The 23,625-nt window shown below is 43.7% G+C and overlaps 1 protein-coding gene across 1 annotated transcript in view; it reads left to right on the forward strand.

Moving 5' to 3' along the window:
- AVL9 (AVL9 cell migration associated) overlaps positions 1-9,431 on the forward strand; it is a 77,438-nt gene extending 68,007 nt beyond the window's left edge. Inside the window, exons 15-16 of the mRNA XM_050937998.1 lie at positions 2,210-2,298; positions 3,834-9,431. Of these exons, the coding sequence (XP_050793955.1) occupies positions 2,210-2,298; positions 3,834-3,928 (184 nt within the window). The 3' untranslated portion in view covers positions 3,929-9,431. The remainder of the gene's footprint in view (positions 1-2,209; positions 2,299-3,833) is intronic.
- The last annotated feature ends 14,194 nt before the right edge of the window (positions 9,432-23,625 follow it).

Here is a 23,625-nt window from a genome sequence, read left to right on the forward strand (position 1 = left end):
TCCACCCAAACTGTGTGCTCCTCGGCACCTGTTGCTTTCCCCCAGCCCTTAGTTTAAAAACTCCTCTGTGACCTTTTTAATTTTACATGCCAACAGTCTGGTTCCACTTTGGTTTAGGTGGAGCCCATCCTTCCTGTAATAAACCTAAACCCTCTGCCCTATACCATTGTCTCATCCATGCGTTGAGACCCTGCAGTTTTGCCTGTCTTTCTGGCCCTGTGTGTGCAACTGGAAGCATTTCAGAGAGTGGTACCATGGAGGTCCTGGGCTTTAATCTTTTACCTAGCAGCCTAAATTTGTCCTCCGGGACCTCTCTCCTACCATCCCTCGTGTCTTTGGTACCTACATATACCATAACCACGGCTCCTCCCCAGCACTTCACAGAAGGCTGTCTAAATGTCTCATGAGACATGCAACCTTTTTTGCACCTGCAATTTACCATATGGGTCTCTGGTCATCATAAACCCAGCTATCTTTATTTCTAATAACTGAATCCCCCATTGCCATTACTGACTCTTCCTAGTAACTGGGGTTCCCTCCCCAGGAGGGATATCCTCAGTGGCCTGTGTTTAGAGTGTTCATTACGTGTATCTGCCTCTCATACTCAGTCTGTATACTCCCTTGCAAAACTCTCATTTGCTAGCTCTTCTGGTTGCTTAGGAGCTGGCTTTTTAAACCTTTGTTCTCCTTGAGTTAGCATCTCCTGCCTTCCCCCTTTGTTAAGGGGTCCTAACTGGGTTAGGAATCTTAAGATAGGCTGGAGCCTCATTAGTAAGCCCTTGGCTCAGCAAGTGTACGGCAAGCAAGCACACAACAAACTCACTCAAGGGTCGTTTAGTGTCTCATCCTTCACCTGGAGAATTCTCTCTAAAACTCCCGTGTTTGCTAGTTGTCACTCTTGTCAATAAAGCTAGCAGATGTGACTTTCTAAGAAGAGGGAGAAGATCTATGGCGGTAGAAAGGTATCATTTTTACAGCCCATTCTTGAGTGTAGAAATAAAACGTGACTTCAAGGGACAGCTCTAGAGAGAAAAGGTTTGGTCCTTGTTGCCTGTGCTCATTGTAACATAATGAAAACTGAGATCAGAAACCCATTTCACGAAGACTACCTTACCATGATAATGGTAGTTGCTATAAATTTAAACTTAGACCGTGTTTTAGCCTGTAATCTGGAGATAAATTGTCTTGTAACTCATTTCTAATCCCCAAAGCCATTGGTGTCCCCAATTTATTTGATACTATTTTATCACCTACACTTTTTTTTTTAAGGGGAGACATTAACACTTTGTGAAACTCTAAACTGAATTTAAGGGGAACAGTAGTCCTTAAAATATGATTCTAATGAAAGTGATATTCTTGCAACATATTTATTCTCCATAAGTGACAGTGCTGTGAAAAATGCTCACCTTATCAAAATTAGACTTTGCAAATCTGGCCCAAACTGATACCTGAAAAGAATCTGCTCGTTATCCTTTATACATCAACAATAAGGATTTAAGTTATTTGACAATTTGCCTGGAAATGCTTAAAGTGGAATAGATTGCATCTTGCTTTACTGTAACAGTATTGTTTAAGGTTTTGATATATGTACGTATATATGGAGTGGACGAGGAAACTGACATTTTTATTTGAATATTATATTATAAAACCAAATGAGAAGATTTTACAACTGCTGCCATTTAAAATGAATAGAAATGAATTGCTTTATGCTTTTTTCCCCAGTGATAGTAACATAATTCTCCCTTGTTTGAAAAAGCATGAGATGAAAGGCATACTTGCTCAAAAAGTTGATTATGTATAGAAGCACAAAGTAAAATTAACAGTTCTTCTGAATGAACAAAGCAATGACAAAAATTCAAAATGAGCCCACAAGCCACATGCTTTTAAAAAAAGCTTATAGACTAAGGGTAAAATTTTCAAAGGTACCTAAATGTAGATGATGTAAAATTTTGTCTTGTAATCTACAACAGAAACATTTCCCACAAACGTCTTCGAGTCTTACGCCAAAGAGCACAGCGTGTTCCATAATGATGAATCTATTCTCCCCTTCCTCCTTCGTGCCTGACACACATTTTTATGGTGTAATGAGGAGATGGATCTGAATCGTATGAGCTTGATTACACTTAACTGATATTTTAGACTAAATTTTGTCCCTTGAGTAGGTAGTGAGTCAGTTGACTAATGCTCTTTCAATATTTCTCTTGCTTAGCTCTGTCCAGAACAGTGAACGTGGCAAGAAAATTGGAACTGCTATGGTCAATACCAGCCGGAATGTTGTGCAGACAGGAAAAGCAGTAGGTAAGAAATTTGTTTTTGTCTGTAACCAAGTTGAAAGAGTGTGCAGCTAGCTGGATACTACGGGCATGACATGCCATGGTTATTTAATAATAGTCTATTACACTTCTATAGTGCATTTTATCCTAATGTGCTTTATAGATATATCTACCCACCACAGAAATGCAGCCACCTCTGGCTGGGGGGAGGCGGAAACGCTGGCAGACAGGTTGATGATTGGGACACACACAGCACACTACCCAACAATAGGATGAGGGGCTATTTTAGATAAGGACACTGGAGTAAACTTCTGTTTAAAACCCAGGCTTTGCCCAGAGTTGATACCTGTTTTTTAAGGTTTCAGATGAAAGATTGTTCATCCTTAGTAAGTGCTTAAACTACACCTCTACCCTGATATAACGCGATCCTCAGGAGCCAAAAAATCTCACCGCTTTATAGGTGAGACCGTGTTACATTGGGTTCGGTCCAGTATGGCGTACTGGCAAGAGCGGGTACGCCATGCCGGACTGGACCAGCTTCCCCGGCGGTGATTTACAGGGCCTGGTGCTCCAGCTGCTGTGGGGATCCCTGGTCCCTTTAAATCAGAGCCGGAATTCTGGTAGCGGGGCTCATGCAGGGATTTAAAGGGCCTGGGGCTCCCTGCAGCGTCAGGAGCTGCTGGCCCTTTAAATCACTGCTCGAGCCTGGCTGCCAGAGCCCCGGCGGGGATTTAAAGGGCCTAGTGCTCCAGTCACTGTGGGGAGCCCTGGTCCCTTTAAATCACCACCTCAGTTCTGGCAGCTGGGCTTGGGCAGTGATTTAAAGGGCCTGGGACTCCACACAAATTTGGATATAACGTGGTAACGCAGCGGGGCTCGGGTGGCACTTTAAAGGGCCCGGGGCTCCCCACTGCTTTACGGCATTATATTCAAATTCATGTTATATTGGGTCGCGTTCTATTGGGGTAGAGGTGTACTGCGTCATGCGCTCCAGCAATAACAAATTATTCTCATTTTGTGTTTCTCTGACAGTGCCTCATCTAAAGACCATTGAAGTCAATAAAAAGGCTCCCATTGACTTCAGTGGACTTTAGATCAAGCATGTACTGTTTTGGTTGTCCAGCATGATCTCATCAAATGGTGAGAGAGAACACAAGGCCACCAGTTAAGGAGCTTCATAAGTGCTTGTTCTTTTCTGGCTTTGCCAAAATTTTTGAACTGATTATTCAGAATGGAAGTGATCTGCCTGCTCCCTCTTTCTCTCCTGAATCCTCAGCTGCTACTGCTCTGAGATGAGCTTGGGCCTTGAGAGTCTTTTGGGCTTGGACCTGAAGAGGCCACTTAAGCACAAACCATTTCTTCTAAGATGCCACCTTTAAATTCTTTGAGTGTATCTGGGTATTTACATTTTAAGTTGCAAATTAAATGTCTGTGTTTGTAATCATTCTGTGGTGTCTTTAATACCCAAAGAATTTGTTCTGGGGTATATACTGTCTAGAAAAATCATATTACACCTTCTGAGTAACTTTTTTTTCTCTTCTTTGTTCGTTTATAATGCAGGTCAATCAGTAGGAGGTGCCTTCACAAATGCAAAATCAGCCATGTCTTCGTGGCTTTCTACTTTTACCCAGTCAACACAAGGCCTCGGGGACTAAAAGTAGAGTCTGAATACAGGCTTTGCACTCTGCTGTTGAGTATTTCAATTGTATCAGTTTCTCTCAGCTGTATAAAGACTGCGCCAAAATGAGGTATGGAGGACCAAAATGTGGTGTGTTTGTTTACAGATAAAAATGGAATGGTAACCCTTTGGTTTTACTAGAAGTATGAATGTCTCCAAGCAGAGCATGAAGAATGGCATGTAAAGCTCTTTCACAGTACATTAGTTGTGTTTTTAAATGGCTACTTTTTGTTTAAATCTGAGCCTTTATACTCTAGCAAACAGGGTTTGTTGCAAGCAAAATGATAGGTTTGAATTCAGATTTGTACATTTTGGATGGTGAAGATATCTATGTAAATTAGTTGTATTTTACAATTCAAATAGTCAAACATTTGCTGTAATGTTCGTTAGGATGAAGCACTATAATAATGCTGATTCACATTTTAGGTTGGATCTGAGGGCATGCTTCTGAACTTAATGATGCAAGCCAGGTTGAAACCCCTTAGTTAAGCTTGCTTTCAGTTCCAAACTAAATTCAACAATGGTGTAGATTGAGACTGTTTTTGATTTGTGACTTTTTCTTTCCTCCCATCATATACATGTATTCATTTGTTTCTAAAGTTCTTCTCTGTACTTGCAGACCTCAGAGAGTAGACAATTGTGCAGTTTCTTTTTGATAGTGTCCTCACTCATTTCATAGGGCAGAATATAAACTCTTTTTCCTAACACTGAATAGTGTTGTCACAATGCTTACCCTATCACATAAGAGAAATTCCAGCTGGAGAGGTTTCTTTACATCATTCTTTAGGGAAAAATGTCAACAAAATAATTGGTTCTCTGAGAGCAAAAATTAGAGCCATAGGCAACTCTGTGCAGACTTGCTCTATTTATAAATGGTGTGTGTGTGTGTGTACGTACACATGCTGTGTTAACGTTGTCCCTAAAACTGACACAGTATTTAACAAACTCTTGAATTCTTTTTGTTGCAAGGCAGGTTATGAAGACCCTTCTGAGTAAAAATTGGCCAGGTAGATGACTTTCAATTAGTCAGGGAATATCCATTTCACAGAACTGATTTTGCATTAGGAAAGAGAGACCTCTATTTTAAGAAAAAGTGAAGCAGCTCAGTCACAACATTCAATAAGATAGAATAGCTGTTTATACTACTTGGTGTGATAGTCCTGTATTTTGTATACACTGTGCATGTGTTTTTAATCTGTATGAGTACATATCCTAAAACTGGAGCATTTCTTGTTCTTCAGACCTGAATCTTTGCTATTTCTTTCAATTATATATGCCTGCCAGAACCTTGAGATGATGCCTATTAACATACTTTCAGATTTGTATTTTCTAAATTATAGTAACAAAAATTCCCACATTAAACAGTGAAGAGATTCTCATAGCAAGAAATCATGACACCACAAACATCAGTGGGAATTTTGCCATTTTCTTCCAAGGGACCAGGATTTCCCCCCACAGTTATCTTGGACATCCCTACTCTTGTACTCCTGTAAGTAGGCCTGGGCTGAGTTGGTTGGAGCTTCCACGAGCTTTTCACCTTTCATTTTTTGGGGTTAAATGAAGAGACTATCTAATGCTCCTTATGCAGCTCTTTACATAAGGAATTAAAATTAAATATTTGGGTTTGAAAAGCTATTGAAAGCCATGCTTTCATCTACTAATTACTTTTACGCCAACGTTTTTGTTCCAGTATTATCGTTGTAATTCTATTTTAGCTCTGCTGCTTCCCTTTTAACAGTCTAAAATAACATTATAGCTTTTTTAAAAAGACAATATTAATTTTTTAAGCTAAATTACAAGTGGAAAGAGCCATGGATTAAACGGAAAGCTTAAAGCTACATGAGTAGTTTAATTTGAAAAGCAAAGCAAATAACGTCTCTAGAAAGCTGTACAATTTGTTTTTTACTGCTTGTCACATCTGCTGGCACATACTAATATGTGTAGACTTTGTTGCTTTCCGACTGTATATATAAATTTTGTTCTGTAACTTCTGCTGCAGTATTCGGATATTGTTCAGCTCTCTGTGTGCTCTCTTGCTTTCTTTTGCATTATTCAGTCTTCCTTTATGAAGATGGAAGCATCTGCTAGAGACTAGGGCATACCCTATGCCACACGCATATCTCTGATAAAGTTAGTTTAGGTGTGTAATCAAAAAAGCTTTTCTTGGTTCCTAATTAGTGTCTACAGAGTTTTCCAGTTTAGCTTGGAGATTAGAAAATAGCAGTTTGCTATTGAGAGATACTTGCGAGCAGTAAACAATATGTATACTGTTGACCTGTCTCTCTGGTAATTGAACTTTTTCTTGTAGTAAAGGCAGTCTGTGGCTTCTGGGACTTGAGCACCTGTGTTGACCACCTCTGAGACTTAAGTATTCTAGTGCAGTTTCAGCTAGGAGTTTGGCAAGTAGTTAGGATTTACAGGTGTAAAGCACAGAAGCAGGGGCCCTCTTCTCTGTATTTTTTTTTTTAATACCCTTGTCTCTCTCTGCCGCCCCTTCACTTTTCTTCCTTCTGACTCCATACCGTATCTCCCCTTCCTCAAGAACAAGGGCTCACAATGTCTGAGGACTGCTCAGAGCTCTTTATTCTGTGATATTTCAGGTCAGTATCCTCTGCAACAGCAGACACCTGCCATGTGCTGCTGTATAGTGGGACTTGCAGTGCTCCAGGGTCCTGCTATTATTGGCAATCATAGTCTAGGATGGGGGCTCAAAACAGTCCCCTCTCCCCACCAGCTTGCCAGAGTTATGGGAATAGGGGTACAGGCTTCATCAAGAGTATTTTCCTTTCTTCTATCCCTCAAAAGTTGATCCAAGGTATAATACTGACAGCCTTCATTTCTGCCCTAGGGTGAATGATGCTCAAGAAATAGGAGGAAGTTATTGTAGTATTTTTTTAATCTTCTTTCATATGAGCTTCTTGCTAGCAATTTGGACAGTATTTGTCAGACTTATTGCAGTGGATGTAGGTGAAGTGATTATTAGCATGTATTCTCATTTGAACAGCCACCTTAATTACTTCTGGGCAGTAGAGCATGCAGCCACCAAAATTAACAGACAGACTATACAAATGAATAAGTCTTTAAGCCTTCTTAAATTAACAGTTGTAGTAACCACTCTAATAAATCTTAGACCAACTCCAAAACTATATTTCCATCTTCTGTTTATTTACATCTTAAATCCTCAGTATGAACATAAAACCAGTCCAAAGAAACTAATGAAGTGACACCTCATCTTGAAGAGCTGGAGAGCCATTTCTTCATTGCCTGGTTTCTGGGCCACAATATAACTGTGAAGACACTGCCTGTAATGACTGAGCTGTGACATTGTCATTTAGCACGTCCAGAGGCCACTCCACAATTTGGTGGCTGTTTGTGATTCCTCTTCAACATTTTCTCTCTTCCCACTTCCTGGCTGCTTGAGTGCTCCTGTATGTGCCAAAAAGCATGGGGAGCAGTTCTGATGATCAAACCTATAGGATCTATATGAATCGCATACAAAGTCCTAAAGAGAGAGCCTGAGTACCACTGACTTAATGAAATTCCGATTGGACTCAAATGTTCACCTTTTTTCATCTGTCACTTGATGTCATAACTTGAAAATTTTTGCACCTCTGACGTTAGATCATCTTAAATGTTACTACATTTTAATAACTATCATTTGAGAATCAATCTTCTAGTGTATTTCACTCATTTCACCTTCAACAGTGTTTTAAGCATTGTTGTAATTTAAACTTAGTATTTTACCTAAATAAAAACTTCTGATTTCAGCCAAAAAAATATTATTAGCAGATAAACTGTTCTGTGGCAGTGTTTAATTGTAAAAGTGAAAGTATAAATGCCATTTTTAAAACTGAAAACCTGGTATTTGATAACTCTACACTCATATATACTATATCTGGTTGTGATTTTGCGTGTATGGCTTGGAAATAAATAGTAAAAGCTTTTAAACAGGCTTGATATATCTGCTCAGAAAGCTGTTTTATTGGAAGAACTTGTAAATACCTAGAGATAAGTCATTTAATGAGATTAATACTTGGCAAACTGATAGTTGTCCATCATTCAATGACTGATCTTAAGCCATTAACCTCTGAAACAGGTGAAATATGAAAATCAACATTAGTTGTACTGATTATTCTTGTAGTATCATAATGAGGCCAACTTGTGAGAAACTGTAGTTTATAGTCCATTTAAACTAACTACTTAGTAAGAGATTGCTTTTGCAGATTTAGGGTAATAGGATAGTTCAGTGTGACTTTTTGAAATGTAAATACTTGTTTCATCTATTTGTGAGCTAGTATTTTTTCCCCAAGTTTCCACAAGTCACTGAAACTGTTACATCTCATCAAGAGCTTTCCACTGAAGAGATGTAAAATAATTTTAATCTAGATTCAGCCTCCTAAAAATTAACTTTAATTTAAACAGCCTCATAAAAATGCAGAGATCATTGAGCATTTTAGATATCTTGTCAAATGTAGGCGGCTCAAAGTGACTCTCTGCAATCAGTACCACTTAACACTGGGTTGGCAGCAATAATATTCTTTCTACTCATTTGCTTTATATAACATTAAGGGTATCTTTTTTTTTTCCTTGTTTTTAATTTCTTCAAACACGCTAAAGACTCTGATCGAGGTATATCCTGAAGCCATTCTCAAATATATAGAGTTTTGATAAGTAATTTGTTTCCATTAGAAAGGAAAAGAAAATAACTCCCTTGAGTAACAACTTCGAAATCTGAAAGAGATGCATGCATAAATAAGTCTAATATTTTGTAAAACTTTGTTGCCTTTGTATTTGTCTACCTTTCTACTGACTATCTGAAAGAAAATGTATATTTAAACTGTGTAAATGACAGGGTTATAGCTTGTTTTCCAGTATATTTATAATTGATCTCTTGCATGTATTATTTTTCAGTATTGCACATTTTAAAAATGTAGAGAGTGTGCACCTATCCATTTCAAGCCAGAAAAAAATTCTGTACTCCACTACAATTCCTAGTATTTCAAGTTTTCAGAGAGAGTCCCTTCATGGAGATATGATAAAGTGCTAAAGTTTTTCATGCTAATATGGAATGGAAATTAACAAAACGGCTTAAGTGACACTCTAGTTTTTACTGTTTGAATTTCTTGTGTCATTTGTTACCAGATACAGGAAATAGTTTATTAAAGAAACATTTTGCAAATTGTTATAAGAATTCAAAGTCACTGAACTGTCAGTTTAAATCTGATCACTTTATTGGGTATAAAGTAATGTGTGCTGCTGTATGAACCAGTTACCATGCGTAACATCTGATCATAAAACAGTTTAGTATCTTTGCTGCTATTGTAGACTTTGTAATTTTAGCTAGACATTTTGTCAAATCCTTTACCTCTGTGACTATTTTAAAATCAAATCATTGCCTAATCATATACTGTGTTGAAATTATTCCATTGTATATTTTGTTCTAAAAGTGATAGAAAATAAAATTGCTCTGTTTATGCCCATCTTGAATACATTTTACTTCCATTTATGAAAGCACATGTTCTTATAGTGCAGATATAATTACTGTGTGTCTTTGGCAGTAGTAGAGGTCTTCTATTCAATCTTCTTAACTTGTCTGAGTCTACCGCTTACCAAGGAAATAGTTTCTTTCTGAAGCTAGTCCAGCATGAAGAAAATTAATCAAGGACATGTTTGGACTTCAGGTTATATTCAAATTATATTTTCACTTCCTATTTAATTTTTGGTTTTTGTTTGTTTGGAGAAAAGCATGGTGACTAGAAACTAGGTTGCTACAGAAAAATGACAGATGTTTTCATTCACGTTATATAGACCTTTTGTGAAACTAAATATTGCCCAGAAAAATCAGTCTTAAGTTACTCTCCACTATATTTCAGCAGGCATTTCATTAACTTTGTTTTAATCTATTTTTGTTAAGATGGGCACGGACACACTGGAAAGTGGAAGAGACTAATATTAATGCAATTAACATGGTGCCTTTTGATCTTTTCTGACTACTAGGAACTGCCACCCAGCCTCCCTCACCGTGACTAATACCCTGTTGTAAATGTTTAGATTTCTGATGTTGTGCCTAAAGTTGACTGGAGCAAAGGAGCTTCTACACTTTAGTGTGCTGGTCTTTCCTCAGCTTTGCCAGTAATGGGGGGAAAGTGGTTAAAGATGAAAGATAGGAGCCGGAAATAATGCCTGGCGAATCTCCAAACGTAAAAACTTAATTGTGTTGCTGTTAGTGTCAAGCTTTAGCTTACTCCAGTCAAAGCTAACCTTAAACCCCAGAAGAGATTGCCTCTACCACCACCCAGCCCCACATCCATACTTGTACTTCACATTTATTTAAAAAACACAGTGCAAATGTTAAACTTCAGTACTCCTTTGGGATCATTGAGTAATATTGTCATTGTGTATCTAAGGTAATTTGCCTGAGGGTGTGCAGAGCTGGGATTAAAACTCATCAATTCCTGGTTTGAAGGCTTTGCTCAGTCAGCATATCAGTGTGAACAGTTACTTGTAGAATAGCAACTTGCCTCTTTTACAGATGAAGAATAATTTACTAGTTGTATTTTGCAACTGCTGTGGTATTTAGATAATGGTATTTGGCTGCATCTGTTAAGTACATCTAGTGCTGTATAAGATATGACTTACATTCTTCAGATGACTTGGGGAAAATGAACCATGCATGCAGTGCCCATGCTAAGCAGATGCTATTTGACTGGATCTTTGACTGACTATGATAAGGTTTTATATATGTACATACTTTAAGATTTGTAGCAGAATGTTTCACCTTTCAAGGCACTAGCTCACTTGTCTTCAATTTAATAGTCATAGCTTTGTTCTACATTAAGAAGTGTGAATGACACTTAAGTACTCATTTGCTAAAACAAGGGGCAAGTAAACAAATTTAGCATTACAAATAAGACAAAACCAGATAAACAAGGGGGAAACTGGCCATACACATGTACTGTTAAATAGTAAAAGAGGGAAAAAAATCTAGCCTCACTGTTAAAGTAATCTCTTTTTGTTAGTAACAATCACTGGCAAGTCTTTGAGACAGTTTTGGGTTTTATGTGGTGGGGTATCACATGACAATATTACAATTAGTGCTGGTCTGACATTCACTTGAGGGGAGAAAGAATGACTGTAGAGCACCATCTCATCTGTTGTCTTCCTGCATAATAATTTTCCTGTCTTAAATGCACTGCTCTGTGATAAGATGTCTTAGACACAAAGTTCTTATGTCTGACTTGGCTCCTCAGACTGTAAGACCTTTTGAATTGAGACCACTTCTTCCTCTTTTCTTTACAAGGCCAAGTAGATTTTACTGCCCTAATTCTACCATTCCCCTTTGAGTATAAATTCAACTTGCTTTAGTCTGTAAAGCCTGGTAATTATAAAAAATATATGCATCCGACAAAGTGGGTATATACCCATGAAAGCTCATGCTCCAATATGTCTGTTAGTCTATAAGATGCCACAGGACTCGTCATTGGTTTTTTTTTTTACAGATCCAGACTAAGGGCTGGTCCACACTACGGGGGGGAAATCTATCTTAGATACGCAACTTCAGCTACGTGAATAACGTAGCTGAAGTCGAATATCTAAGATCGGATTACTCACCCGTCCACACCGCGCGGGATCGATGTTCGCGGCTCTCCCTGTTGATTCCGGAACTCCGTTGGGGTTGATGGAGTTCCGGAATCGATATAAGCGCGCTCGGGGATCGATATCGCGTCTAGATTAGACGCGATATATTGATCCCCGAGCAATCAATTTTAACCCGCCGATACGGTGGGTAGTCTGGATGTGGCCTAACATGGCTACCCCTCTGATAAAGGAAAGGCTTCTAATGTGTCCCAAGCCACAAAAGATCACCTATTTTTTTTATTATACTTGGCCAGGAAACGTGATAAGATGAAGCTTAAACAGGAATTAAGAACTAGGAAGTGCTCCCTGTAGAAACAAATATAAATAGTTTTTTGTAGATATAATAAAGTTTCTGGGGGATACATGGCTGCTTTGGTGAAACTCATTTTCATCTATACACATAGCGTTTGGGGGAGAGATTACAGTATGATCAGTATTATGGTGTTAGACTGAATACTAAGATACTTTTTTAGAAAATGCAAGCAATCAGCTCTGAAATCCTTTCTGTCCTTCTGTAACTGTGCCTTAGTGGGTCACCACTGAGGATGTCAAAGTCAGGACAAACTGCTGAGAAATAAGGCAAATACACCCCAATACTGGTGGCTAATTCCCCATAGGATATGCCAAACCAGCACCAAAAGTAAACTTCTGTTTCACCACACCGGCTAACAAGAAGTCAGAAAAGCAGTTTCCTTAGGCATTCCAGTTCTTATATAACCACCAAAAACACTGGATTTAGAGATGAGTGGTTCTTTAAAACCAATCTCTTCAAATAAAAGGTTCTTCTGATCCCAAGGGACCAGCCACACACTCAGGTTAATATATAACTTAGATCTTACCCAAAAATCATGCTGATGCCAATCCTTTAGTATCTAAAATCTAAGAGTTTATTCATAGGAAAGATGAGTTAAAATTGGTTAAAGGAATCAAACACACACAGTAATTGCCAAGTTCTTGGTTCAGGCTTATAGCAGTGATGGAATATCATGCAGGCCTAAGTCAAGTCTCTGCTGCTTCCAAATCATTGAAAGGTCCTCAATTCCTTGGTTAAAATGCTTCCATTAATATAAAGTTCATAGTCCAGAGGCTGACGCAGAGAAGAGGCTAGAGCAGGATAGAGGCAAAATGGAGGGATTTCCAGGGCCTTTTATATCTTCTGCCATGTGGAGGAAAACCCATTTTTTTTCGAGTGCTTGCTTATGTCCATTCCAGTTAGGTGTGCGCGTGTTGCATGCACGATTGTTGAAAGGTTTTTCCTCTAGCGGTACCCATCAGATTGGCTGTGGAGCCTGCTGGAGTGGCGCCTTATGGCAGTGAATATAGGTCCTTGCCAACTCGCTGCCTGCTCAGTTCCTTCTTAGCGTCAGTGACGGTTGTTGGAACAGCTCGATCTTGTGTATTGCAAGTGCCTACGTAACAGTCTTTCTTTGACTAGTTGTTGTAAATAGTTAGTTACCTATTAGTGTTAATAAGTTGAATAGTACCTAGCTGGGGGATCTTCCCTGATTCCCTTTTCCCCGGATCAGGGCATGCTTCGGTCCCAGGGCTTTAAGCCCTGTGGGAAGTGCCTGAAGCCTATGTCACGTGGCGATCTGCATGACTCCTGCCTCAAGTGCCACAGGGATGGTCATCAGACAGACAGGTGCAAGATTTTCAGGGGCTTTAAGTCCAGAACAAAGAAGGAGAGACACACTCGCCTGAAGCTCCTCGTAATGGAATTTGCACTTCGCCCACAGCCGGTGCCGGAGCCAGCACCAGCAGTCTAGGTGCGCAGTGCACCGGCATTGGTGCAGGAAACCTCGGCACTGAGGACGGACTGTGGTAAGGAGCACTGGCACCGCTCCCCAGCCCCGAGGCCTAGCTCCACCGTGCAGCACCATTCAGCACGGGCAGCTCACTGGCACGGCACATCAGTGGGGTGCATCCTGTGTTGGGACACCCCAAACCTGGCCAGCTAGTCCTGCAGGCGTCAACTCCAGCCATGACTGGAGCTGTTGAGTCAGGTGCGGGTGGACTCTCCGGTGCCAGAGGACTTAGAGGGAGACCCCAATTTTTCCTCCACACCAGACACATTTGAAGTGGCATGGGATCTGACCGCCATGACGGCTCAATCCCGAGGCCCGCTAGCATGTGCCCTGGCACTACCACCTGCCACGGCAGTGGCACTGATGGCTCTGACAACGACTGTACCGATGGTAACATTGCCCCCCCATCAGACATAGGGCAAGCCCACGATGATGGAACATCGCTCATCCTTGCCCCAGCACCGATCTCTGGCACCATCGGGTTCTGCTCCGCTTTGGTCCGCATCTGAGAACTCCTTTGAGTTGGAGGTCGAATCCTACACCTCAGGCAGAGCTGGTACCGCTCTAGATGCCAGCACCATTCCTGGAACTGCTCAAGAAGTGATGCACCCCAACCGCTGCCAACAGTGTCATGGCCTCCACAGTGGCAGAGGCCAGTGCAGTGGCCCTTCTGGAGCCCGTGGGCCTACCATCAGGCCCTGGGGCTGGGATAGAGGGCGAGTTTGGTGGCCTCGGGCCACCGCAGGATCCTGTTGGTCACATTGGTATCAAGGGGTCTAGGAGTGAGAGAGGAGGACCAATCCAACCCTCATACAGGAGCTGTTGTCACCCTACCCTCGGTGCAAGGAAGGACACCTATAACTGATGCACCTGAAATTGCCCTGGTGGCCATCAGGGAACTAGAAGGCAAGAGGACCCAATCCCTCCTCAGGCATCTTCCTCCTCCTTATCCAATGAAGCGGTGGCAGGGACAACTGCCTCTGTGCCAGCAATGGACATCAGGGCCTTTCAGGACCTCCTTAGCCCTTCCCCTGTTCCTGGACCTTATCACACAAGACCACGGCAGGTTGACATCCCAACCTGGAGTCCCTCCACCTCAGAGTGAATGCTCCATGGTTAAACCAGTGTGAACTTCAGTGCTCCAATTCAGTTCAGGCGATCCTGAAGGTAGTCTCTCAATTCCATATAAATCAGGACATTCTCCTACCTGTGTTCCCCCACCCCCACCCCCCAAGCTGCATGCCAATAACGGAGATCACATGCTTCATTCCTTGGCCGTGAGATGCACCCTAGCTTTCTATATCAAGCACACAGAGCCATTTCAGAAGTCCCCACAGCTCTTCATCAGTGTCACAGAGAGGATGAAGGGCTTCCCATCTCCTTCCAATGCATATCATTCTGGATCACGTTGTGCATCAGGACGTGTTATGACTTGGCCAAGATTCCAGTTCCAACATTGATGGCACGCTCTACAAGAGCTCAAGCATCATCTGCCACTTCTCTAGCTCAAGTGCCCATTCAGGATATATGCAGGGCAGCCCCATGGTCCTCTATCTATAACATCACCTCACATTTTGCAACAGTCCAGAGATGACGCAGCGTTGCAATCTGTGACCAGATGAACTCCAACCCCTCCTCCAAGAATACAGCTTGGAAGTCACTTAATTGGAATGGACATGAGCAAGCACGCGAAGAAAAAACGGTTACCTAGCTCTCGTAAATGTTGTTCTTTGAGATGTTGTTCATGTCCATTCCAAATCCCACCTGCCTTCCCTCTGTCGGAGTATTCCGGCAAGAAGGAACTGAGCAGGCAGTGCGTTGGCAAGGACCTATATACACCGCCATAAAGGCGCCACTCAGGGGGCTCCACAGCCGACCTGACGGGTACCGCTAGGGGAAAATCTTCTGACAATTGTGCACGTGGTGCGCGCACCTCTAATTGGAATGGACATGAGCAACACATCTCAAACAACACGTACAAGTAACTTCTTTTTTCCAAAGCCCTCAACACAGCTAGTGGAAAATTACAGGTGGCAAGACAGTGTTTGAAGTCACATGTCCATGCATGAAGGTTTGGACACAGTAGAAGCCATTACCCTTACCTCAAACAGCATGTTTGCAAGACAGTCCATTCAGTGTATATGGGCATCTCCCAGTGTCAGTTAAGTGTTTATTGATGAGCCACTTAATTTCAATAGTCCCGCCAAGATGTGCTGGCTAACTATCTTGTGGTTACCCTAGGAGCAAACATTTGAAATCTAGGTATAGAGCCAATATTCATAACTTCAAATACAAAAATGGTACATGCATACAAATAGCACAATTTTATATTCACAAATCATAACCTTTTCATAGACCTCTTACATGCCACATTTTGTTCAAGATTTGTTGCAAATATATAACAGTTGTTGCAACCATGATCTGAATGGTCATATTTTATCAAATACCGTCACATCCTCGACCAAAGGAACACAGATGGCAGAAGATTCTGGAAGTTAATTCCTGGCTGGGTAAGTGGTGTAAAGTGGACGGTTTTGGTTTTGTCAAACGCTGGATATCCACCTCAGTAGAAGAGGGACTAATCTCTTCACGGAGGCTAAAGTAGTCAGGAAGGGCTTAAATTGATAGCAAAAGGGGAGGGTTAAAAAAAAGGAAGTACAACCTCAAGATGTTGAGAACAAACGTAATCAAAGAACTCAATGACTAAGAAGAAATTACTGAATTATCTATATGCTAATGCTAGGGGCCTAGGTAACAAACAAGAGGAAGTGGAATTGTTCGTTTAAGCATAAATTTGAGCTGGGGGTATGAGTCACATGATTGGAATATTAAAATCAATAGTTATGGCCTATTTAGGAAGAATCTCGTGTGTAAAAGGGGAGGGGAAGTGAGACTGTCAAAGGGCATTACCTGTTTGAGTCTTGAAAACTCCAGGGGAAAAGTTACATTGAATGCTTATGGATTAATAACAGAAAAGGACAACATACAGTTGTCTGCAACAGCTTACCCAATCACGGGGCACTTCAAGGTGAGTGATATATGCTGGAGGTCTCATAGTACCACTGCTAGAACATCCTTGGAATTTGTAAATATTTTCCTAACTCAAAAAAGTGTTGCAGCCCACCCAGGGGAGTTCTTTATTAGAGCTTGTCCAAACCAATAAAGAGAACTGATCACAGAACTAAAACTTACTGGTAGCTTTTTTACAAGTCATCATGAGTTTATCACATTTATAAGGCTCAAGCAGAATAAAGTCCAGACCAGTAATATATATACTTGGTGCTTTTAATAGGACCTAGTTCACAAACCTGAAAACAATTGTGAGCCTAGTCAGCTGGGAAGAAGAATTGAATCAGAAAAATGTGAAGGAAAGTAGGAGCTGTTTAAGAATACCTTACTACAGGGGTGGCCAAACTTTTTGGCCTGAGGGCCATATCTAGGTGGGGAAATTGTATGCAGGGGCATGAATGTAGAGCTGGGGCAGGGGGTTGGAGTGTGGGAGGGGGTGCAGTGTGCAGGAAGGGGCTCAGGGCAAGGGGTTGCGGCGGAGGAGGGGTGAGGGATGTACAAGCAGGCTCAGGGAAAGGGGCTGGGGTGCAGGAGGGGGTTCAGGGCTGGGGTGCAGGAAGGGGTGCAGGAGGGGTTAGGGCTCCAGCCTGTATATATATCCTTTATGAACATAGTTCTTCTGTGCCACATGGCTATTGGGAGTCTGCTGCCTGTCTGCCCAACCAGGCCCTGCACCAATCACAAAAGCAGCCAGCACCACATCCATGGAGCCGTGGGGGTGGGCGGGCGGGTGGGCTGCCTCTGCCCGCTGCCCCCGCCTGTGGGTACCTCTCCTGAAGCTCCCAGTGGCCGCAGTTCCCCATTCCTGGCCAATGGGAGCTGTTGGGGAGGTGCCTACAGGTGAGGGCAGCGCGTGGAGCCCTCTGCCCCCACCTCCCCCAGGGGCTGCAGTACCGGCCACTTCTGGGAGTGGCAGTCTCACGGTCTGTAGTTTGCCTACCCATGCCTTACTAGATGACCAGAAAGCCACAATCAAGGAAGAAGGCCAAATAGGTTTTAAGAAAAAGATCTTATTTAGAGAGGAAGTGAAGGAAGCTGTAAAAATAAATTAACAAATGGATGAAAAGGGAAGTTGACTAATGAATATAAATCAGAAGTTGGGAATTGTAGAAAATAGATAAAGGAAGGAAGAGACACAATGACAAATGCCAGCAGCATTAAGGACAAGGAGTTTTTTTTAATATTAGGAACAAAAATAATCCTGATAATGTTATTGGTTCATTACTGGATGGAAATGGTAGACTTATCAATAATGCAGATGCTTTCAATAAATATCTTTGTTCTGCATGCGGAGGCGGGGGAACAGATTATATAGTCTCATCATATGGCGATAACACATTTTCCATTGCACTATCATCTCTGGAGGATGTTGTTGGAATTTATGAATATTAATCATAAAGGACACCAAACATTAACGTACTTAAAAAGGAATTTATGGTTAAGTCCAAATGTTATCTATACTATTGCTCTAAACACACAAAGTTTAGCTAATAAATATTACTACATTCCTTACAATAACAAAATATAAACTATCTACAGTACATACTTTCAAGAGGACCAGATGGGGTTTTCCATGGCATGATTGGACTGGATGTAATAAGGAATCTTCAGCTTTTTGGCTCTCTTTATACCTGTCAGCCCCCTTGCTAGCTTTAGCAAAAACACATTGTGAAGCAGTTTATTTTCTTTAAGGCTTTTTTTCTTTATCTCCTCCCCTCTCCTTACCTACCAGTAGTTTTTTGTTTTTTTGTTCTTTCTGTTGCCATTAGTTACACACAGGCCTCACTTTCAGATAGCACTGGTATGTGAGGAAAAAAAATGGGCTTGCTTTGTGAGAAGGGTTTTTTTTTTTTCTTGGTTATTGCAGCTCCCTGTTTTATTAGTTTTTGAACCAAACATTCTTCTCTCACTACATTCTGGTCTTTTGACTTATTCTCGTGGCCTTCCTTTATTGGATGATTAAGGCCTTATTCAGGTTACTAGCCACAAACTATAAAGCAAATATATTATTTCCTTAATCAAACTTAAGCTAACTTTAATTCTTTATTTTAAGAACTATCTCTACAGCTGTTAAACAGAAGCTACTAAAGTTAAATTATTTGAAATCCATAGGTCTGTATAACTTTCATCCAAGAGTTTTAAAAGAGCTGGCTGAGGAGCTCTTTGGACTGTTACTGTTAATTTTCAGTAAGTCTTGGAGCACTCTGAAAGAAAGCTAATATTGTGTCAGTTTTTAAAAAAGGGTAAAAGGGATGACCTGGGTAATTATAGGTCTGTCAGCCTGACATTGATCCTGAGCCAGATAATGGACTGTAGGGTACTGTAATTAATGCAAATCAACATAAGTTTGGGAAAATAGATCTTGTCAAACTAATTTCGTTTTTAGATACAAGTTTGGTTGATAAAGGTAATGATGGTGGCATAATAGACTTCTATAGGGTGTTTGACTTAGTACTGCAGGACATTTTGATTAAAAAACTAGACATATATAAAATTAACATGGCTCATATTAAATGGATTAAAAACTGGCTGATAGTTTTTAACATGTAATTGTAAGTGGAGAAGCGTCAGCGTTTCCAAGGGGGTCCTATGCTATTTAGCATTTTTATCAGTGAGCTGGAAGGAAACATAAAATCATCAGTGATAATGGAGAACAGGTTACTGGTTCAGAGCAATCTGAATCACTTGGTAAATTCAGGTGCAAACAATGTTTTAATACAGCTAAATGTAAATGTATATATCTGGGCGGGGGGGGGGGAATGTAGGCCAGACATATAGGATGGGAGACTATACTGGGAAGCAGTGACTCTGAAAAAGTTGTGGGGATTCATGGTGGACAATCAGCTGAACGTGAGCTCCCAGTGTGATGCTATGGCCAAAAGAGCTAATGCACTGCTGAGATGCATAAACAGGAATCCTGAGTAGAAAGTGACAGGTTCTGCTTCGAGTGCTTGCTCATATCCATTCCAGTTAGGTGTGCGTGCGCCACATGCACGTTCATTGGAAGATTTTTACCCTAGCAACACTCGGTGGGTCGGCTGGATGCCCCCTGGTGTGGAGCCGCCATGGTGCCGGATATATACCCCTGCCGACCCAACCGCCCCTCAGTTCCTTCTTACTGCCTGCGTCGGACATTGGAACAGTGGAGTGCAGTTTTACTGACCTCCATCTCCCTAGCTACTCGTAGTTCTCTAGTTATTTTGTTGTGTATATGGTTAGTGAGTTAATTTTTATTGTTCATAGTTAATGTATAGTTAAGAGGGGTTCAGGGATTAGCCCCTTCAAGGCACCTGGGGCCGGGACCCATGCCCGGTTCACTGGGTTTCAAACCGTGCTCGGCCTGTCATAAGCCGATGCCGACAGGAGATCCACACGACTCCTGCCTTAAGTGCCTTGGGGAATTTCACCTGCCAGATAAGTGTCACATTTGCAAGGCTTTTAAGTCGAGAACAAAAAAGGAGCGAGACTTTCGGCTAAAGCAGCTCCTCGTGGAGGCGGCTCTTACCCCTCCGCCTTCGGCACCGAGTGCTGGTCAATCAGCGGGCAGAAGCACCTCGGCACCAGATTGCGCCGGTACTGCCAAGGCGCCTCGGCACCGGCCGTCGCTGGCACTGAAGTTGACTCGGCACCGCTCCCTCTCCCCGAGGTTGAGAAAGCCTAAGACTCCTGCTGCTTCTGTGCCACCTGCACCGCAGCCAGAGAGCTTGTCTAAGTCGGATCGCCTGGCACTGACAACGTCGGCACCTTCGATTCCGGTCCCACGAGGGCCGTCGAGTCCGGTGCCTGTCAGCTCCCTGGCATGAGCCGTGGTTGAGCTTACTATTCCATCCACACCGGAGACATTCTCAACGGCGAGGGATCTGATTGCCATGACACAGTCGACGCTGCCTCAACCCCTGGCACCGCCGGTGCAGGTAATGCAGTCTATCGGCAAGCCTGCCTTGATAAGACATCCTCTGTCGGCACAGCAGAGCGGCACCATTCACGATCATGGTCCCGCAGATGTTCCAGGTCCCATCGGCGCTCCCGCTCCCGACGCTGCTTGCAGTCCTGGTACTGTTCTCCTACTCGGTACCAGTCGCACTCGCGGCACTGGTCGGTATCCCGTTCGCCGGCCCACTGCTCTCGGCACCGTTCCAGCTCCCGGCACGGCTCCAGGCACCGTGACTCCCGTAGCCATTCCCGATGTCGAGCCTCGAGATCTCGGTCGACCTTCCGGCACCACTCCGGTCACAGGTCCCGATCTCGTTCTCGGTACCAGTATGCCTCCCAGTACTGGTCCCCGGTGCCAAGTAGGGCAGGGTCCGCTAGAGACAGAGACTCTTCCCATGGCTTTTCAGCACCTCCATGGCCATCCAGACACGCATCAGTGTTGTCCCAGGCGGACAGCTCTTATGCTCAAGACCACGATTCTGATGTGCCCACCAGAGCTTTCCAAGAGACCCAGGACCAGGACCAAGGACCCCATCAGTGGTCTTTCTGGACACCTTGGGCGTACCACCAGGCCCAAGGCGTACCAGTAGTTCCATCCCGCTCTGTCTCGTCAGAGCACCGAGTGCCAGAGGCGACGCTTAGCCGTCCCCCTCCGACTGCTGCGGAGGAAGCCCCAGTTCACCCACCGGACTCCCAGGTTCCTCTGAAGCAGGAGATCACCCAAGAGCAACCGGCCACCCAGGACCCGCTCGGCACCGGCATCTCCTCTTCCTCTTCTCCAGATGAGGCGGTGGCAGGAACATCCTCGGGCCCTCCTCCAATCAACCTGAGAGCCTATCAGGACCTCCTAAGGAGGGTAGCACTCAATATGAACCTCCAGGTGTAGGAGGTCCCGGAGGTAGAGGACCCAGTAGTGGACATTCTATCGGCGGATGCCCCCACTAGAGTGGCCCTACCGTTTATTCGGACCATCCAGGTGAATGTCAATACTATATGGCAGTCCCCAGCCTCTATCCCTCCTGCGGCCAGGGGAGTCAAGCATAAATATAATGTGTCCTCTAAAGGGTATGAGTACTTGTATGTCCATCCTCCTCCCTGCTCACTAGTCATCCAGTCTGTTAATGAGAGGGAACGCCATGGCCAGGAGGCGCCAGCCCCGAAATCGAAGGAGGCTAGGCGAATGGACCTACTCGGCCGCAAGGTGTACTCGGCCGGGGCCCTACAGCTCCGGGTGGCAAATCAACAAGCCTTGCTTAGCGGCTATAATTATAACACCTGGGTGGTGGTGGGTAAGTTTACGGAGCTTCTCCCTCAAGACTCCCGCCAAGAGTTCGCTGCCCTCTTGAAGGAAGGCAAAAAGGTAGCCAGAACTTCCCTCCAGGCCTCGTTGGATGCAGCAGACTCAGCAGCCAGGACTCTGGCTTCGGGTGTTGCCATGAGGCGCATCTCATGGCTTCAGGTTTCAAACCTCCCACCGGAGCTGCAGTATACCATTCAGGACTTACCATTTGATGGTAAAGGCCTCTTCTCAGAAAAGACTGACCCCAGGCTGCAAAGCCAGAAGGGCAACAGGGTCATAATGCGCTCTCTTGGCATGCATATGCCGGTGATCTAACGCAGGTCTTTCTGTCCCCAGCCTCACCGCCCATACTCCGTGCCTAGACAAAGATATGACTTTGGCAGGTGGCGCGGCCGAAGTGGTCGCAGACGACCGTCAGGACCCCAAGGGGGCCACAATCAAGGTCCCTCGAAACCACCACCGGGACCAAAGATGAACTTTTGAAAGTGTGCCTGAGGGCGGCGTACCAGTTATAGGCCAGGATCTCTCTCCTCTCTTCTCCAACCGTCTCTCCTACTTCCTCCCGGCGTGGTCCCAGTTAACTTCAGATTGCTGGGTCCTACGCACGGTGGAGTATGGGTACCACCTCCAATTTATTTCAACCTCACCCTCCCACCCTCCAACCCTGTTCCTCTTCAGGGACCCCTCTCACGAGCAATTCCTCTTACAAGACGTGCAGACGCTCCTCGCCATAGGAGCTATAGAGGAGGTACTGATGGACGAAAGGGGCAAGGGGTTTTACTCCTCTTATTTCCTAATCCCCAAGTTGAAGGGAGGTCTCAGACATATTCTAGACCTGCGAGGACTCAACCAGTTTGATAAAGTTGAAGTTCCGCATGGTATCCCGGGGGACCATTATCCCGTCCTTGGATCCTGGAGACTGGAATGTTACCCTCGATATGAAGGACGCGTACTTTCACATCGCCATCTTACCTCCGCTTTGTAGCCAATCGTCAGCACTTCCAGTTTACTGTCCTGCCGTTTGGCCTTTCTACAGCCCCAAGGGTATTTACAAACTGTATGGCCGTAGTCGCCGCCTACCTCCGCCGACGTCTGATACACGTCTTTCTGTATCTGGACGATTGGCTCATCCGAGGGGCCTCAGAGACACAAGTCACTCAGCATGTGGGCATCATCAAGGACCTATTCACACGTCTAGGCCTGATGATCAATATAGAAAAATCCACTCTGGTTCCCACGCAGAGGTTAAACTTCATAGGCGCTATCCTGGACTCCAATCTAGCCAGAGCCTGCTTACCACAGCCGCGGTTTCAGGCGATGGCAACAATCATTCGAGGTCTACAGAATTTCCTGGCGACCTTGGCTCACACTTGTCTCGGTCTCCTGGGTCACATGGCTGCCTGCACGTTCGTTACCAAACACGCCAGGCTCCACCTCTGTCCTCTCCAAGTTTGGCTCAACTTGGTATACTGCCTGGGCAGGGACCCAATAGACACGATAGTCACCATTCCCCTGAGCACCCTAGGTTCCCTAGAATGGTGGCTAACTCCCTCCCTGGTGTGTGCAGGGATGCTATTCCATCTGCCCCAACCCTCAATGTCCCGGACGACGAACGCTTCATCTCTTGGCTGGGGTGCTCACCTCGGTCACCTTCGTACTCAAGGCCTTTGGTCTTCTCAGGAGCTGGCATTACACATAAATGTCCGAGAACTGAGAGCAGGCTGCCTGGCCTGCCAGGCATTCCAGCATCAGTTGCGAGGCCGTTGTGTCTCAATGTTTATAGACAACACAATGGCCATGTACTACATAAACAAACAGGGAGGGACATGGTCCTCCCCCATTTGTCAGGAGGCCATCCAACTCTGGGACTTTTGCATAGCCCACTCGATAGATCTGGTAGCGTCCTTTCTCCCAGGTGTTTGGAACACT

Source organism: Gopherus flavomarginatus, chromosome 2, assembly GCF_025201925.1.
Source record: "Gopherus flavomarginatus isolate rGopFla2 chromosome 2, rGopFla2.mat.asm, whole genome shotgun sequence".
In the NCBI taxonomy this organism is placed as follows: Eukaryota; Metazoa; Chordata; order Testudines; family Testudinidae; genus Gopherus; species Gopherus flavomarginatus.